General features: G+C 41.0%; 1 protein-coding gene across 4 annotated transcripts in view; it reads left to right on the top strand.

Annotated features, from left to right (window-relative positions):
* Positions 1-19,719, top strand: part of asap1b (ArfGAP with SH3 domain, ankyrin repeat and PH domain 1b) — an 85,821-nt gene that overhangs the window by 11,574 nt on the left and 54,528 nt on the right. For all 4 annotated transcript variants that reach the window (XM_024803753.2, XM_076888215.1, XM_076888216.1 and 1 more), the window contains exon 2: positions 18,710-18,782. In XM_024803753.2, the coding sequence (XP_024659521.1) occupies positions 18,710-18,782 (73 nt within the window). The remainder of the gene's footprint in view (positions 1-18,709; positions 18,783-19,719) is intronic.

The following is a 19,719-nucleotide window of genomic DNA, read 5'->3' as shown; positions in this document are numbered from 1 at the left end:
ACTCTCAGCTAATCTTTGTATTCAATGCTAACTTAGCAAATCATACTGGATATATTACTTGCCACAGCCCTCAGTGATATATAATAAATGACGTATTCATGGTGGAACAAAGTTATCATAATCAGGACGGAGGCAGTTGGTGCCATAGATCTGTTAAACAAACCTGGTTTGTTTTAGGTGCATTTAACTTGCACTTTGTTGTTCTTTGGTTATTGGTGACACTGGTTTGCAGCAGTTGTGTCTATCTCTTGTATTTGAGTCTGACAGCTTCCATAAGCACATTAAATTGCACTGTCATATGAAAGGCATCAGTACATTGGATGCACATTGGTATCGGCTTATATCACAGTGTCTGGCAGTAGCCAATCTTAATCTGTTGTGTTACATCAACCTGTTTTTGCTAAATGTTTAAAGAATGTCTCAGTGAAAAGAGAGATGAATAAAAGCAAAAGCAACTTAACATTAACGGCTTTCTTAACTGGAGCATTCCTAATAGACAGTCTGAGCATTTGTCACAAAGCCCTGCTGTGCCTCAGTGGTGTGCGGTCACCCTCTTTGGTTTAGATTAATACAACTAGTCTTTTATTGATTTATTGAAGCCACAGGGGGAAAAATACAGTCTGACACCATCATGTAGTTATAAGCTACACTGGTACTCCGTAGTGACCCTTCGCCTTCTTTTCTCTGATTTTGGTTTGTACTTGTGTTTTAACAGTAACAAAGCTCACACAGATCCTCTTAACATCCTCCCCCTCTTCCTCCTCCTCCTCGCTCTTCGGTTTTCTTCTCCTTCAGTGATTACATCAGCTCAGTGGTAACACTGTTGTCCTCTAAGACTGGCCTGCAGAACCAGGAGACGGTGTTGTCCTGTGACGGCTGGCTGTCTTGTTGTGGCCTCGGGGATAAACAGTGCATCTCTGTCTGCGAGCTTTCATGGTGTTTGGCCCTGGACTCTCTCTCCTTTGTGTGTGTGTGTGAGTGTGTGTGTGTGTGTATTGCAGCTAAGCAATTGATACACACTTTCAATGTCAAATTTGAATGCTACCTTTCCCAGAACAGCCGAGTCCCCGCTGAGGTCATTCAAGCCTACCTCTTTCCCTGATGTCTTTTAATGTTATAGGAAAGTCTTACATCACTTCCTTTTCAAAACCATGACAGCAGCTGTCAGAGCTCGGGTCTGTGAGGGGAAATCGAGGTGGAAATGAGCATTGATGGGAGTTGGGGCTTTTTGTTGGACATCATGGTAGTGGGGCTTATTTTTGTCCATCTGTGCATCAAGTTGCTCAAATGTCTTTGCATCCAAATGGCCCGTGGGAGTGGATACACCTGTGGGTTTTGGAGTAGCTCACATCTCACCCATTGGAGTCCCGCAAAGTGTGAAATTCGAGACTCAACTGTATGAAAAACATTAAGGAATGCCATGAAGCGCTCTGCAGAACCTGTGCAAGAATTCAGAGGCAGGAAAAATAATGTTACTTCTAATACAGTGTGTTTTTCATCACCCTCTTTGGCTGCATGCCCTGAAGATTTACAACAGGGGTGGCTGGTTGGTAGGAAGCAGAGCTGGCAGGTTCATCGGCTGATCAATGATAAGTCAAAGATTAGAGTAGTTTATTTTAGATGTTTCTTTGGTTGACCCACGCACTGTTGATCTGTTATGAAAGAGATGGGCCTTGGACTCTTGCCTACTCTGAGAGTGATAAATGTTATAAGTGATCAACATCCTGAGTATTTAATTTTAAGATAAAACGCTGGATTTTATCTCCTTGATAATGCATTTAAAATGTGTTTGTTACTGTTGCTAAAACCTTAAGAATCTCAGCCGTCAGTAGTTTAAGCTTGCGAGCAGTCATCCCCATTCTTTATAGTAAATATTTATTAACTAGAGTATCCTGTTTTGTCTATGAAACAGTCCTCAAACAAAAATTATTTTAGTTTAGTGTCAAAGAAAACCAAGAAAAACATCAAATATTTACAAGAACCAACATTTTAGCTTTAAAAAAACAAGCTTTCGATTGCTTATCTGCCACAGTCGAGGAAGCCAGATCTTGACTTTAATACCAAAGCAACAGTTCAGACAAATGTTATTAAAGAGACAGGGATTATAATCTGCAGAGGAACTACATGCTCTACATGAAAGAGATTGTTAGTTGCTGGAGTCAGAGTGCTAAAAACAGCCTCTGCGTTGTCCCTCGGTGGTTTGTTATCGTTATCATCATCATCTCACGTCGGTTAGTTCAGGTGGAGTCAACTCACTCTGAGGTTTGTGGGCCTAAAATCATCCTCTTACAAAGGCTCGTATTAATGTGAGAGTGACGGCATCCAGGGCCTAAAGGAGATGGTCTTAACAAGATAATGTGATCAATCAGCCTTTTTTCCTTTATTATTTAATGACAAACAAAATGATGAAACCCTGTTTTTCTCGGAGGAAGATGTTTCAGGGTTTGGACTTTGGTTCACAGTGGAGTTGCCTCCAACAGCTCTGGTTTCTTCCCAAAGTCCGATGTCATGCTTGTTGGGTTAATTCACCTCCTTAAGTGCCAAATGGTGTTGGCAGCCATGATCGTCCAAGATAGGCTGTCTCTCACACAGTGCAGCAGCTCAATGGGTGTTTTCTTTCTCCACTCTCTCATTCCATCAATGATGGTTTCTCTCCTTCTGCCTTTGCTTCTCTCCCCTTCGATTTTTCCAGATGTGACATCATATTCCCATCATCCCCTCCTCATCATGTCTAATGAATCTTCCTCATCTCTCTCTCTCATTCTTGCATAGAGATCTTTTGGTGTTTGCTCTTTTAAAACTTCTTAATTAGCCTGTCTTTTCATTGATGAATCACCCTCCTGATGAACCCACATCTCTGCTGCATTGATGCTGTCCGCAGTTTTCTTGTTTATCGTCCATGCTTTGTTTCCGTACCTGAGGATAGGTGTTATGCCATCTAGGACTCTTTCTTATCTTTAAGGGCATTTTGTCGCTTGACTAAAATATTTGCAAGGTCAAAGAAGTCTTTCGTGACAAATACAAATCTTGATTTCATGCAGTGATCTTCAGTCGATCTTACTCTTCAGTCAGACGTTACATGTTGATTGATGAAGATGATCATTGTCTCAGTTTTCTCAAAGTTGTCTGTAATTAGTGATTCTAAATAGGCCAACAGACAAACTCGCATCCAAACAAACGGCCAATCTCTGTGTGTTTGTGAAAGGACTGACGACCTCCAATTTTTATAAGCAGTTGGGAAAATGGTTAACAAAGCCCCCTGTTACCAAAGATGTTTTTAAAAAAAGTAATTTTACTTCATTGGTTCAATTATTAATTATTATTAATTGCTGGCTCTCTTCCACAGCATGCATTTGTCCCGTCTTCCTCCCCTCACCCCCAACCGGTCTCAGATAGCCGCCCCTCCCTGAGCCTGGTTCTGCTGGAGGTTTCTTCCTGTTAAAAGGAAGATTTTCCTTCCCACTGTCACCGAAGCGCTTACTCATAGGGGGTCATCTGATTGTTGGGGTTTCTGTTTTCTCTGTATTATTGTTGGGTCTTTACCTTAGTGTAAAGCGCCTTGAGACAGACGGTTTTTGTGATTTGGAGCTACATAAATAAAATTGAATTGAATACTGCAGTGCAGCAGACTTGAAGCTCTTTGCTGGATTCTGCAAACCCTTCTTTGCAGACACAACGCCTTGTTGTGACTGTTTGCTGTTAGCGCTAAAAACAATTGTTTGATTAGTTGTTGTTATTTTTAAGCAAAAAATGTCAACTATTTCCTTGATGCAGCTCATTTGTCTTTGAGCTATTGGTCGAACAGAAGGTATCACCCCGGACACGTATAGATTAAATGAACGGTAATTTAGCCAAGGAAATGAACTACAGATGGGTATGTGGTGAAAATAGTTGTTGATTTCAGTGTTGTTTGTTTTTATTTGGCATTTCATCAGCTGGAAGAGTTTGCTGCAGCCTTGCTTTTGCCACGGTTGAGGTTCAGTTTTGCCCTGAAGCAAACAACCTTTCTGCTCCACTGCTGTTTGTTTTCTTTCTTTTATCAAATCCTACACAAAAAGGATGCTAGCTGCCATTTTTTAATCATCAGCTGTGAGTTTCTCCCGCTATAGTAATCTAACAGCTGCTTCACATGAATAATGACTTCCTGACTGAGAAGCACAATAAACAAATAAAAGTATGCTGCTCGTCTGATGTTAGGTAAGTGCAGTCGATTGCAGCAGCGCGTAGGTGTGATTGTGAAAACATCGCTCGAGAAACAAGCAGTGGGCTGCGTGAGAGCAAGCAGAGTGGAGGGAAGCCGCCAAATGATGTGTGAATGTGATACTGCAGCGTGCACCGCTTGAGTTTTCACCGGCCGCAAGCATGTGTGCGTGAGCCTCTGGAGATCTGCAGCAAAGAGTCCTTGCAACTCAGGAAGTTGGCTTAATCCTCCGCGTGGCCTTCGCAAATCTGCAGAAAAGCACACGGCTGAACAGCTCCTTTCTCTGAGTGTTGAGAGAGAGCGAACAGCAATACGTCATGGAGTAATATCAGGGCCTTATTATTTATGTTAGTGACCAGAATCATTAGCAGGTGGAGATTTGTGTAAGAGATACAAGCTTGTAAGCCATTAAAAAAACTGACACTGATAGTTTTGAATGCTGTTGCCCATAAACAGCATACAGCTCATGTTTATATAACCACAGACTTCCCTAAAGCAATTATTCTTTCCTTTCCCTAATATTTCTAATTCAACACAGTCTGTTTTATTTTTTAAAGGGAACATTATTCTCATGTAGTGTTGCAGCCGACAGCAGCGACTGTTGAGATTTCACTGTGGTTTTGGCTTCCTTGCGGGTCGTTCGACTGCTAATGGGACGTTGCTGCTTCTCAAATGGGAATTTGAGAGTTGGCGGCTGAAAGGCATCGCATCGATGAGCTTTGTTGCTGGAACATCTAATCGAAAGGAAGACGGAGAAGGCTCAGTGTTACAGGCTTTCACCGTGTTTAAAAGATGGGTGTAGCCACCAGAAAGGCAGTGTGGAAGTGCATTAACTGTTTACTTCTTCAAAGCCTATTTTGGAGATCTTTTGTGAACTGAGCAGTGTGTCTCATATTTCACGCCTGCTCACAAAACACAGTGACTGGGTGTGCATCAGACGTTAGTGAGGGTGGTCTCTGAATACGCAGCTACCCTTGGAAAACCCCAGAAGCTGTTGTCAAATTGTCCTCAAACCGCACCTTTATTGACAGATGCTGAGGTGTCAAAACTCATCATTAAGGGTACTGGGGAGATCTTAATAATGCCAGGGAGAGAGAGTGAGAGCCTATACAGCTCATGGTGATGAGTTTAAGGTCTCAAAAAAAGGAGGTAAACTAGGGTACAGATAAGGGTGGGCCTACTTTGTGATTGACAGGTCATTACCACATGTGTGTGCAGTGTCCCAAAGTTTTTCAGTCATGTCAGCTTGATGCTTCACAACTTCCCTTCAAGCAACAGATGGCTCCACCCATCCGTCCATATGGATGAACGTAGCTGTAGTAGCGTGACACAAAGTCCCAAGATGAGGACTTTGAGCGTCTCCATGTTAGTGTTTTGAAGCTTTTAATACTTTAATTTTTAAACACCCTGTCTTTAAAATTATATTTCAAGAACAGCTGATCCTGTCTTTGGAATCATTCTTTGGTCAATGTGCTTGTTATGCAAAACAACTTTAAAAATTGAGGAGGAGCGAAGCGGCCGTGGCGAGCGCTCTGGTCGCTGTTTGTGATTCTTGAATAAATATTTCTTGACTCAGAATGTAATTCAAGTATTGCCGGCTCAATTGATAGGCTATGAGAAGCCAGGGGAAGCTCTGACTGAGAAACACATGGACACGTTCATAGGGTAGCTATTTGTGAGTCACACAGGAGGCCCACCCTATGAGATCAGCATCGTATCCATCCATCAAGAGGTGGGGTTCATCCGGGATAAGTTCCCAGTCTATTCCAGTGCTAACAGAGAGACAGACAACCACATTGCAGTGACTAAAATTTAAAACTACCAACTGAGATCATAAACCTAATCTGCGAAAGCAAGCTGAGGCCTTCGATGAAGGAATATGAAGGTTGATTTTTCTCATAGACCTCTGCACTACTTTACTTCTTTTTGCAGCTCGAGGAGTCGACCCTGCAGGCCATTAGCAGGAATGCAGGTTTACGGCACCTTTTATGCATTGGCTTCACTTTCCAACAGGGAAAAAACATTGCGATCCTTTTAGTTTTGAAGTGAAGCTGATATATGAAATATTGTTAAAACAGAACGTAGCTTGCAATGCATCAGCTTGTGTGTTTTAAAAGCTGTGGGTCCGTGTGTGTGTGCAGGCCAAGCTTTGGCACTGACTGCACTGCAGCTGCTTCTTATTTAGGGATATATAGATTTTCTCTCTAATTTGGCTGATTTGAATAAAATGATTTTGTTCCACTGATCAGATGTGGTTCCATAGGTTTCTATTAGCATATTGATTTGATGGAATCCATTGAGAAAATGTTCTCTGTTAGCTGTAGAAGAGATCTAACTTCATCCAGTTGCTGTGTCAGATACACCCAATCAGTCATGCGGTCGTCCCGATGCACCTCGTAACCAAAACCAAAACCACTGGCAGTTGATCATTCTCTTTCTTCCTTTGTGTGAGAAATAGGCCATCTGACCTCAGCTGCTTTTGGAAATGTTGCATCCTCTCATTTTTCCCATTCTTCTTGGAGCGCTGATGGGCTCTCCGGCTGCAGGCCAGAGAAAGGGATGTGCATTTGTTTCCTGCCAATGAAAACGGCTCCCCGCCCTTCCTGCTTTTTGAGTCATGCCACATAGACTCAACCAGCAGGCAGACAAAATTACTTGACAGACAAACAGACTTATCTTTTATATGACTTTATCTTTATGACTAAACAAGCAAGGTGAGATTCGTTGCTCTGATATACATTATGATGAACAGGTGCTCATTTTTTGTGTGTGTGTTTTTGTAGTGATTTGTGTGCAGTTGGGTCCAGAAGGGAAATGAAAGAGCATTTCTGTGGAAGGAAGCAGAAATAAAACTCAGAGCTGGTGTGGATAATGTTATAAAAAAAGAAATGCCACTGCAGATGTCTGAACTCTGAGGAAGTCCTTTGATAATTGTGCCCTTTTCCTGTTTTCTTCTTCTAGGAAATAATTTACATTTTAGCAGCTCTGAGAGGTTTAGTGTTCGCTCTTTGCTGGGAGGAGAGTGAAACGTGTCACAGTGGCAACACTGAGGCCCAGACAGCTGCTGACAAACAGGTTAGTCAGAGCAGCGTCCCTCAATCTCCACGGCGGAGAATATAGAGCTGCTGCTCGAGACGGCCACATCACATCTCTATGGTAACCGCATAGCTATCCTGCTGCCAATGTGATACCAAACATGGCAGAGGAGAGGAGCACGGTTCAAAAAGGGGATGAAGAAGAACAGCCAGAAAGCGCCTTTTTTGTGTTGTTGGGTATTTTTTCTGTTCCTCGGCTGTCAGCAGAGAGCAGTTGGTGTCATTAGACGGACACAGGACAGGACACTGACAAGCCTGGACGCTTCCTGCTTCCTGTCAAAGGACGGCTGCAGGGGAAGCGGCAGGGCTGCTGAGGGAGGATAAGGCCTCGGGCAGGAAGCGTGAAGCTGAGACAGCCTCCAGTCAGTCATGCCCAGTCACTTGAGCCACCAGTTCCCCCTCAAAGCTTTGACCTCCTGGGCATGACTGTGTGTTTTTTATGTGGTGTTTGGGAGCCAGGAAGTCGGTCCCATTAACCTTTTTGGTCACTTGGGTGGTCACTCTCCACCCCCCACCCTTACGTTGCTAATGTAATATTTAAAGGCTGCAATTACCAAGAAGTTTCATGTGATTTTTGAAAATTTTAGATATCATACTTTCAGTAAAGGAAAAAGTTGTTGAAAATGCCCTCACAGTTTGTGTTTTGCCTTTCACTGGGTTATAAAATTTCTGTTTGCTTAAATTATATGTTGGTATGTCAGACACTGCCATTTTGTCAGATGCCGCTCTCCTTGCAGAGATGTGCACACAGTTTTCTTTGTTGTTGGAGCCTTGATGCACTTGCACAATAATGGATGCTGCAGGATAATGGTCCACTTTAAAGGGGACCTATTAGTTCCAGCTGTCTACTTTTATTCTTGAACTCTGCTTGAGTAACTTTGCGTGATTCACAGTTCAAAATGGAAGGCAGCCCTTTTTTTGGACTTCCTGCTCCTTTCAACTCGGTGTTCTTCTCACTGGCTGCCCCCTTGCAAACAAAAGGTTTGGGCAGCAGGTGGGTGGGTCGTCTGCATTCACGACCGCAGCTGTGTGTCTGAGCTGTATGATATAAAAGAGCCAAGAATGGGGGAAGAAACTGCCCGAAAGTAGGTGTAAAGCAGGCTAAACGGAGCTGAATTGCATATACAAGGTCTCTGGCCATGTTTAATATGAACCTACACCACTGTAAGGTGTGGTGGATATTGTCGAGTGACCGATAGGTTTCTTGCCCCTTTGGGAGGCACTGTGTTTCCGACTTAGTTTTGCTTTTGTTTTTGAGTAGTTTTGGTTTCACTTTCACTTGTTAATTAATTTTATGTACTAAAATGATTCCTTTTGTGTCGGTAAAATAATTGAAAAGTGTGTCTATAAATAATTGTGTGACCAAGGAGTCCATTTCAAGCATCTATATGTGTGGGTTTCAAAGAATGACCAAACTACAGGACATCGTCATCACATCTTGTATATATCAGTATAGGAGGATTTGTGCTTGTACCTTCTTGTTTTTTAGTGTGAGGCTTCAAAATTTTTGGTTGAAGAAGTAATGTCTTCAAGCAGGTTACTGAAGGTAGTCTAGGTAGTCTTTTACTCACATATGATTGATAGAGTCTATAACTGTCTAGAGTTATAACTGTCTTGAGTTATAACTATTAAAAGTGGCTAAACGATTCATGACATCACTTACCCCATTTATCTTTTATATTTACAGTTGGGGAATTTATCTGTAACTAACTAACTAACTTTATATCCACTAACTAATGGTTGGGTCGTTTTTTTGCTTAAGGAAAAATGCCTAAAGGTTACAAACCTTCAGCTCTCAAGTATGAACATTTTTACAGAGTATCAACTAAACAGTAAATCGATTGCTTACTGAGTCATGATCTTGATGATTGATATCAAATTAAATATCTTTGTTTTTTTTTCTGTCCTTAGAAAGAAAACAATTGCACAATTTTTGCAAGTGAGATTGGCTCATTCTTTCTTTTTATACATAAAGCAAGTACGTGACTCTTTCATAGAGATGCTGCAGGAGTTTGAGTTTACTGGCCAACAAAGGGTTGAAACGTAAAAGACTGAAATTGTCACTGAAGTGTCTGAATTTCTTTAATTGGGCATTTTATGAACTTTTAAACTCTGTGTTGCTGCTGGTTAAAAAAAATCTCCTTTCAAGTGTTATCTCCCTTCTTCATCTCTCTTAAGTAAACTCTTGACTTATTGGACTCCATATCTCACAAACCTCCCATAAAAACGTCCCGACACTCCTGCTGGAATCTCCAGGATGGATCATCTCTTTTCTGTGCTTCATTTTCTCATTAAACACTTCATCAACATGCATCACTTTGTGTATGGGTGGAGAGATGAGCAGCTGCAGATGTTTTGGCATCGTCATACTTGAAGAACCGTTGTGTTTTTTTTTTCTTCCTCATGTTTAAACTGAACATTTAATTAAGAAAACACACTGAATAGATTATGGGTGACCCTTTAGGTGGCGGTGCCAGCTGCTCTCAACATGAGCACCACATAGGTCATCCGCCTTATCAGCCTCTGTTTAGTGTCTTCATCCTAATCAGCGCACACTGCACCATAGCCTCTGAGTAATCACAGATCTACTGACCGAATCCGAGCGACGAGGGTGGGGTTTGGCATGTTGCAGAGAGGCGATTTGAGAGGAAACGCGGCTTGTTAGCGAACGTGTCAGCTGTTACGGGGACCTAATCTGTTGTCTAATCGCTTACATGGAGTCGGCACAGTTAGAAAAAAAATGAATAATTCCCCTTTACAGCATGCATAAGACACAAAGCAATAGTTCTGCTCTAATTTTGAAAGATCTGTTTGATAACTCGAATTCAGATTCATATGTTTTCATAGTGGAATAGACTAGATTCTGTTTACATTTTATTGAAATAGAGGTAAACTTTTATACAAATCAAAGGAGGAGATGTCAGCAGAAAAATGGTAAATGCACAATAATGAAAGCTGAATGTGGTGAATGTAAAGTTTTGGCTGTTAAAGAGGAGAAAAAGACACAAAGTGATTCTCTAAGAAAGGTTGATGTTGCAAACTTATAGCATTTCCGGTTAATGAAACTTCACTTGTTCTTATCTGTGGTTTGATTAAAATATTTGATACCTCTCTTATCTGAAGAGAGGTAAATGGTTATATCCTGGTCTTTTGAGTTTTTCTGCTATGCTAAACTGCTTTGCTGCTATCTGTAGACTCAGTGAACAGAAAATGGAGTAATGATGTTTGATTTTTAAACCCAGTCAAGACAAAAAACAAGTGTTTTGCTAACCTATCACACTACTCTATGTTGGTGGCTGCATGGACAAGGGGCTCCACGGTGTAGTGGTTAGCACATTCACCCAACATGTGAAAGATCAGCTGTTGGAGAGCAGGAGAGGAGATGAGCCTGACTCTTACGGATTCTTAAGCTAATACTCATTCTTTGGTTACAGCGTTTATGTCTATTTGCTTGCACAGAGCCTATGTGACCAATGCAAACGCCGGAAAAGTGCGCCGGAACAGGGATGGGCGTAACAGTGTAAAACAGCATCAAAGATAAAGAACTAGCATGAGAAACTGTTTCACTGCAGCTCTGTGTTATAACTTTGATCAACTCGGATGGTTGCCAAGGACTAACAGCAGAGTAACATGTAAAGGATGGTGTGCAAAGGTGTTAACTGGTTGTGTGTCGGTCACTGCAGAGACATGTTTGAGTCAAAAGCCAGCAGCTGAAAGTACCTCTTAGGGTGGTTTCATGGAGAACTCTTTGTAGCATCAAGCAGTTTGCCTGCATGACTCTCGGATACATGCAGGAGCCCATTCCTGGAGTTTTACTGTATGGCATGATTGCTGTATTTCTTCTGTTTACTTTGGTGAACAGAACACGATAAACTAAAACATCAAAGGCTGGATCCATGAGTACTTATTGACACAATTTAAAAATGCTAAGTAGGGGAGGAGGTTATGACTGTGAGACACTTATAATGACTTCTGTAATAAATTATCCGCTTATCCATGACCAGCGATCAGGTTTATCAACAGCTTACTTCTTTCTGTTAATAAAACTGTCCCGAAAACCGTTATACTTGTATGTTCCTGCAAAATGAAATGTCAGAAATCTGTGCCTATATACTAATAAACACCTTCTTAGATGAAGCTCTCAGTTGTTTAACCAGAACAAATAGGTGACAGGTGGTGTTTGATGGTGTGAAGAAAGAAAGGAAATGAGCACAAGTGAAAGTAGCTTATGCAGCGAGTACCCTGACAGCAAACATTGTATAATGCAACCTTTTCTCTGATAATACGCTCTATAGGTAGATGTATAAACACTTGACAAAGTCCTCAAAACCACTTTTGTGGTAGTTCCTGCTACGGTCTCTGGGAGATTTAACCATGAAGCTGCACACATGCATGCACACAGATTTGCATGATAATATGATACAATCTGCAGTTCTGCAATCACTCAGCTGTAACTTGAATAAGACAGCCCCACTGTGCTTTTTGAGGCTAGGCAGTCACTCAGCACACATGTTGTTATCAGAGAACAGGGGTTACAAGATATGTAACCTAATGTTTGTGTCATCATTGAAGTATGTCTTCATACTCTTTGAAGACTTTTATCATAGTAATTATCAGGATAATATCATATACGAAGGCATTGTTGGAGAGATTAGAGGTTTATTAAATTTTGTACTGGCCTGTTTGGACCGCTGTTTAGCCAAACAGACATGGGGCTAAGTAATGAGGCTGTGTGGGGAGGTATGTGGCTGCAGAGACTGTTCCCATGTGCAGAGGGTTCAAAGGGCTCAGCCCTGGCAAAAAGGGCCCTGCGGCAACAAGCTACTGCTGCCATAATTGGGGAAAAGCCATGTAAAACTGTCCAAGGGAGGCCAAGGACAGCTTAATTATGTTGTGAAATTTAATTAGCCAACTGGTGTGTGTGTGTTTATACGTGTATGTGCACGTGCTTCTGCTTTTAACTGAGTGACCTTGATGCAATAGAGCTTTTTGCTTGGGTTTTATTGTCTATTTTGAGAAAACGTGGCAGATTTATGGTTTTATTCCCCGCGGTTAAAATGGGTGGATGGGAAATGCTTGTGCCGTCAGAATGCATTATTCTAAAAGCGATCAATGCAGGCTTACAATTTAAATCATTCAGCAGAGGCAGGTAGCACAGACGTGCATTTGTGTTCCTCGCGTGTCCACTTTTCCTGAACGTCGCATGTTTTTCCAGTTATCTCTGCTTCTCCTGCAGCAAATGAGCCGATAATAGATGTCACACAGGCAGATGGTTTTCAGGGTGTCACAGGTGATTTTCATGCTGCTGTTTTTGCAACACATCCAGTTTGTTTAGCTCACTAGAGGGATAAATGCTTGACCTCAGCGTTGTTGTGCCTGCTCTTTCCACGTGTGCAGCACTAATCTCTTGTATTAAAAGTAAACATCTACCTTTCCTTTTTATTAAGCTATCTTCTAATTAGTCACCCGGGAAATACGACAGGTAAACAACAATTACAGAGAAGGTGCTATGTTAGAATATTCCAGGGAATTATCACTCGATTAAACACGTTGTCCAGAATGAGATATGCTGTCAAATAGGGCTGCCACAAACGATTATTTTGATAGTCGACTAGTCACCGATTATTTATGCGATTAGTCGACTAATCAGATCATCATCCACTGGACGTAAAACTACAGCTTATTGCACCAGCAGCATCTGCTCTTATATAACTATCATTAGCTTACAGCTTTAAGCTTTTAAGGTGCTAACTAAAAATAAAGACAAGATGATAGTTTATTCAATTTTAATGAAATTTGCAGATTGTTTTGGTAAAGTTTAATAAACTCCTTGCTATCTAAAATATAACAGGACACCGGAGTATATTCTCCAGCATCTCACACTTCTGATAATCAGCTGTCTGCTTGACGTTTATTCAGCTGTGTAAAAACTATAACTTTAATCTCAGCCAAACCGATTTACTCAGGAACAAATAAAATACTAAAAAAAAAAAAAAAAAAAGCCAAACAACAACATTTTTAATTTATCTAAGTGACTCATATATATTTAACCTGAGTCGCGAAAGACGGCGGTGGGTTTGAAAACAATTTGCCGGGAGTCCGGTGTTCTCACGGCGCTAGTGACCTAGCCCCCGGCTAGCTATCGAGCTAGTGGGTAACAGACGTCTCCGAAAACGTCGGAGCGCTTTTGAAAATATGTGGTGTCCTGATAAACTGAGCCGATATTTGAGGTTTACACAGCTACATTCTCGCCTGAAAATATGTTAAACGTTTATTTTGTGACCCAGAAAGAATAATAAGAGTAATATTAAAACTAACTAGCTACCGCCATTGTTGGAAACTAAGCTGGGCCGCGCTATGAATTCTGGGACACAGCTGCTTCTTCTTCTTCGGGGTTTAAGGGCAGCTGGCATCCTTGTACATGCAGTGCTGCCATCTTCTGTTTCAGTCCGTTATTACACTCTTAAATCCTGCTATTATTCCTGCGTCTTTTGCGATCTTACAAAGCTTCAAACGACACGTCGACTATTAAATCAGTCGTCGACGATTTTGATAGTCGACGTAATCGTGACTAGTCGACAAATCGTGGCAGCCCTACTGTCAAATAAAAAACAAAACAAAAAACACTTTAATGAGAATTCACTGTTTTTATTGGGTGTGAGGTCATCATTGTTCATTCACTCCCTTTTTATTCTTGGTTAGATCATTTTGAGTAGGTGTGGCAGGTTGGAAATGGTCTTGCGTAGCTGTTTTCCTCATGCATTTAGTTATTATATTGATCTACTTCATGCTGCAGCATTGCCATTCTGAAGTTATGTAATAAAGGCAAACAGCAGATTTATGATTGTTTTTCTGGTGTGTCATAATGTCATGCAGGGGAAGAAAGTTGGTAAACAGCACCAACTTTTTTGGATACGGACTACCAATCTGATACCAGTGTTAAATTAATACGCTGTAATGGTCACTCTGAAAGAGAGACTATGAGTGCATTGTTTTACATGTAAGACCTCAGGCCTAGAGATTGGCTGGCAACCCCTTAGAAACCACTGGTTGCTAGGGTAAAACCTGTATTCCCTGACCAGTTGGCGCATTGTTAGCAAAGGCAGTAAAAAAACTTGTGATTGCTTTGGTTCCTAGCAGATTGCAAGTGGTCTCCCCCAGTTCGCATGAACAATGCAGACTTGTCTGCAAACATGATGAAGTGCCAAGTGCAAAAGAAACTGGAGAAAAACTGTTCACCTTCAAAATAAAAGCTGCACTAGGTGATTTGTTGTTATTATTATTATTATTATTATTATTATTATTTATTTTATTTATTTTTTTAAACTTAGCCTCAGCCTGTACCCTCCAGTAAACAAAACCTAACTGGTTGGGGGGATGTTTTTTCCTAGCGACAAATGGTTACCAGGCGGTAGCCGGCCAGTCTCTAGGCTTGTGTAACATGAGGCCTGATTTAAACAGTACGGTCTCCTAAAATAAAACATAAAACTGTGAGGCGATCACTGCGCATCTGGACAAGACTTGAAAAATCAATCTTTAAGTTGTGTTCAAGTTGTTCTGAATGTAAAGAAATGACTTCCCGTGGGTATTGGACATTGTAGTGGTTAACACACTGAAAGGAAAGAGAGATTCCTGGTTCGATCCTGGGAGAAGAGACAAACCTCTTCAGGGTTACGTCAGGAAGGCGATCTAGCATTAAAAAAATCAGCCAAATCAAACACCTGCTACCTGCTGTGGCGACCCAGTGTGAATAACAGAGCAGCCGAAGTAGCAACAATCTGATCGGTACTAGAGATGGACCGATCAGATATTACATATCGGTATCGATACGTAATATCGGCTGGTAACTGTGCAGGGCCGGGTCTAGCAAAGTTTAGCCAGGGGGGCCGATAGGGCATGAACATGGAAAAGGGGGCACAAAGACATACTTTTCTTTCTTATTCTAATTTAAAATGTCGAGCTTTTAATAAATAATTATCCGAATCTTACACCCAAAGTTTTAATCTGATGTAAAATGCATAGAAGTCCATTACTGTATATAGTAACTATTAAGTCTGATATACCCTAGTAAGCTATACTACTTTTTCCTTTGGGAAGATACCATCTGTGCAGTCTGCAGTTCTGTTGAAGAAAGATGTTGAATCTATTTAATTATTCTTGAAAAATAATTTATTTCTGTGCATTTTTTTTCACACTGCATCAAATTAAAGTTGATTACGTCGATTAAGCATCATGAGGTGGTGGGGGGGTTCCTTATTTATTTATTTATTTTTGCTGGAAGTTTGCAACCCTATTAGTTAGGTTGCTTACTCTTTAAAATACCAGAATAGGGAGGATGGAGTAGGTCTAAGTTTATTAATAATAATAATAATGGATTGGATTTATATAGCGCTTTTCAAGGCACCCAAAGCACTTTACAATGCCACTATTCATTCACTCTCACATTCATACACTGGTGGAGGCAGCTACAGTTGTAGCCACAGCTGCCCTGGGGCAGACTGACAGAAGCGAGGCTGCCATATCGCGCCATCGGCCCCTCTGGCCAACACCAGTAGGCAAGTAGGGTAAAGTGTCTTGCCCAGGGACACAACGACCAAGACAGAGAGCCCGGGGATCGAACCGGCGACCTTCCGGTTACAGATGCGATTCCCAACCCCCTGAGCCACGGTCGCCCGACTGATCAGTGTTGCTGAACTATGAAATATTTTGGGTGCAGTGTATTTTTTGCATACAGGTATAACAGAATAGCTTTAGTGTTTGTTTGTTTTTTAAACTTGAGTTTGAACTTATACAAAATGCAGCAAGATATTAAAAAAACAGTTTTATTTATTAAAAACACACTATATCGGATTCATATCGGTAGAGCTGGGCGATAGAACGATAACGATATGTATCGCGATATAACTTTTACTCGATAGAGAAATTAAGCTATCGCGATAGACCTCGCCGCTCTTGTCCTCTTAAAAAAAAAAAAAAAAAAAAAAAAAGGTCAGCCAATCCAAATTAAGTAGCGCAGAGCCGAACCAATCACAGCCGCAGCGTCACGTCGCGTGACTTGTTACGTACAGCACAAGTGCCAAGCCGCACGTGTGTTTGTTTGGGAAGCAGCCAGCGGGTAATGGAGCCAGCGCATAATGGAGGAAATGAGTGTGCCGACTAGAAAAATCAACCGAGCGTGACCGAAGAGAAAACAGATGATGGTTCCAACGCCGGAGAGATTGTCGAACGGAAGAGCCATAGAAGTTCCGTAGTGTGAAGGTATTTCGGCTATTTCAAGTCTGACAAAAACAGAGTAGCGTGCACTGTAAATTGTGCCGAAAGCAAGTCTGGAAATACAATAAACTGGTGCATGCGTCACACTGTGCGCCACGTTATTGTTTCGGTGAAATGAATTTCTACAATACTGTTAATTCTACTCTCTGCAGTGTTTAAATGCTTACATATACACACAGTTACTGTCCGTCCACACATACGACTCGGTTCTGCTTCTATGCCCCAGCTTTGTTTACTTTTTCCCACCGAGGCTTCTAGACTTCTGATTGGCCAACATTTCTGCACGGTTAGGAATCTAGCGCCACCTGCTGCTTTGGCATGTTCATAGCAGCGTTTTCCTTCATTTCTGCCTTTATGTGTGGACGGGATTATTTTTTAAAACGAAAACGGAAAATCTCCGTTTTCAAAAATACCCGTGTACGTGTGGACGTAGCCTCAGTCTCTGACTGGAAGCGCTAATTCGTCATTCGGCTTTTGTCAGACTAAAGTAACTGTTAAAACTGTTTGAAAAGCTCAGCTATACAACAAGGAGAGATTGAGAATTTCCTTTTAGTTCTCAGTTTATTTGATATTGACAAAAGTTAGTCAGTTTTGTCTGTTCTTCTGTAAAACAAACTAAGATTTATTTTTAGAATTAATATTTTGTTTCTAAGTGGAATTGACAATTTAGTCTGTTTCGTTTGTTCTATTTTGAAACTTAAACGCTTTAGTGGCTGCCTTTTGTGTAGTTTGCAATATTTGCCTTTATTTATCTGAAAAAGTCTCATGTTCCTTAAGTACATCTACCCTGTTGAACTTATTATGGGAAATAAATATTTAAAAACAAGCTGCTGATTATTTCACATTTTACTTGTGAGCAACGGCACATTTAAATCTTACAAATATAGTTATTTGGCTTATATCGTGATAGATATCGTTATCGCCTGAAATGAAAAAAACATATCGTGATATGAAAAAATCTCATATCGCCCAGCTCTACATATCGGTATCGGCCGATATCCAAATTTATGATATTGGTGTCGGTATCGGACATAAAGTCGTATTGTGCCATCTCTAACGGTACTGGTATAAGAATTTGGAAAAGCTGGGATTTCTGTATCCCCGCCTGCTTCAAACAACAGTGACCACACATTATGAAGGCTGGGTTGCCAAGCTTTGCAGAGTCAGTTGACCTGTGAGTGGATAAATGCTGATTTTACCCTTTCCCACTGAAGGCAAAACCCAGATGTTCGTGGGTGTTTTGTTTTTTTGTTTTGTTTTTTTAACCAACTGAGAAAAGATTTAACAAGATAGGATGGGGAAAAAAGCAATAAAAATGTGAACGTTTATAATTAAATTCTGAGCTAAGAGGGCGTCAAAATCTAACATTTCACTTATTCACTGATGTAATTGACTTTAGTCTTTATCTTTAAGCGGTGCACAGGATTATGTCAGTCAGTGCTGGGATTTCTAACGGGGAAATGTGAGTTATGGGGTGTGTTCGAATGTGATGTGACTTCAGATGTAGTTGTTGTTTTCTCTGGCAGGGAATGAGCTGAGCGATACGGCCTCATGGTGAGATTTTCTTGCATGTGGATGATGTTTATGATGATGAATTTTCCTTGTGTGAAGCCATATTTTTTTGGGGGGGGTGACGGTAAATCAGCTCAGGGGTCACACTTGTGGATTTTGCATTGAATGGCTTTTGTAGTACTTCTGTACATGTAACCACCGGTGGAAGATGCATGTGTTTTTATTATTAATACTGGTCATTATTTTAAATCCCTGGTGCTTTGTTTGCAAAGCGCTAAACATTAATCTGTGAAACTGCAAGAAAGTGAGATGTATAGCGTGCAGTAACTGCAGGTCAGCCTCATTTTCGTGTGAATAATTTGTAATAATAAACAACCAGTAATTGCACAAAAGTTCTGCTTGAAATGATGATTGATGCCTCGTTCATTATGAATGAGCACTTCAGCTCTATTATTGAGCAAATATTTGTTGTTCTTATGCCGTAACCTCTTCAGGTTTGGTCTACCATTAAAACAAATATTTAAAGGTTGCAAAGTGTCTTTGCTGTTTTCTGATATGAATGTTCACAGTCACCTTTAAAGGCATGAAACCACTTCAAAGGTGTTAAAAAGCATCATCTCTTCCTCAGGCGCTGGACCAGGACCGAACCTCCCTGCAGAAGGTGAAGAAGTCAGTGAAGGCCATCTACAATTCAGGTCAAGGTGAGAGTCTGTTTCTAAATCTGTCAGGCTTTGCTGTGCTTTGATTAATGTTTGGATACAGCCTTGTAGCCCTTTCCTGAAAGTCAAATCCCCAGAGCCCAGGATTTGTTAAATATCTTTAATAAGAATGAGGGTTGCTGCTTTTTTGTGTGTGTGCGTGTCTGGAATGCAGCCTTGTGTTGGACAGATGGTGTTTGTTGCATGTATCGGGCCGTCCCAGAAACCAACACCTGAGTTTGTTTAGTGTGTTGCTGTGACATGGATCCTCAGTAATTTTCCACTGAACGCTTGCGAGAGCCTCCTCCCTGTAAAATGACAGTTTGTGATGCTTGACCCACAAAAAAAGTTTATTTTTTCTCCTCAGAAAAGAGTCTGTTTACCTTTGTCTCATTGTGGCTCTTTTGGAGAAACAGCTGGGTTAACTTGAAGCCAGCTGTTACGCAAGTTTTTAGTTTCCTCCGAGTTAAAGTAAGATAAAGGCCTTAATCCTGTTAGTGTTTCATATGTGATACACGAGTTTTTGAGACCTCTGCATCATTGGTGTGATTTATTTATCTATTTTCCCATGAGAAAGCTGGTGTATACTATCAGATAATGCACAGAAATGCCAATAATTTCATAATTGAGGCTTTAAAGGGTTAAAGTGATTGCAAAACAGAGACTTGGACGTCGCTCTGATGGTTTGCTCAGTTAAAATATATTTAAAAATTGTGATATCAGTCCCAGCAGTGTGCCAGCAGTGCTGTGGTGGCAACTGTTTGATCAGTTTACCCCGAGGCCACACAAACTGAGATTTTTCTTTAACCGAAGTCAACTTCTCCAAAAGCTTTTCATCATTTTTGCAGTAGCTGAATCACTGGTGTAGTGAGAATAATGCAAAGTTGTATATAGAAATGTATGTTTTAAACATCATCTGGGATTTCCTACATCTTATCAC

This window comes from Maylandia zebra, linkage group LG9 (genome assembly GCF_041146795.1).
Source record: "Maylandia zebra isolate NMK-2024a linkage group LG9, Mzebra_GT3a, whole genome shotgun sequence".
In the NCBI taxonomy this organism is placed as follows: Eukaryota; Metazoa; Chordata; class Actinopteri; order Cichliformes; family Cichlidae; genus Maylandia; species Maylandia zebra.
The sequence above is the reverse complement of the archived record's forward strand: the minus strand, read 5'-3'. Positions and strand labels throughout refer to the sequence as shown.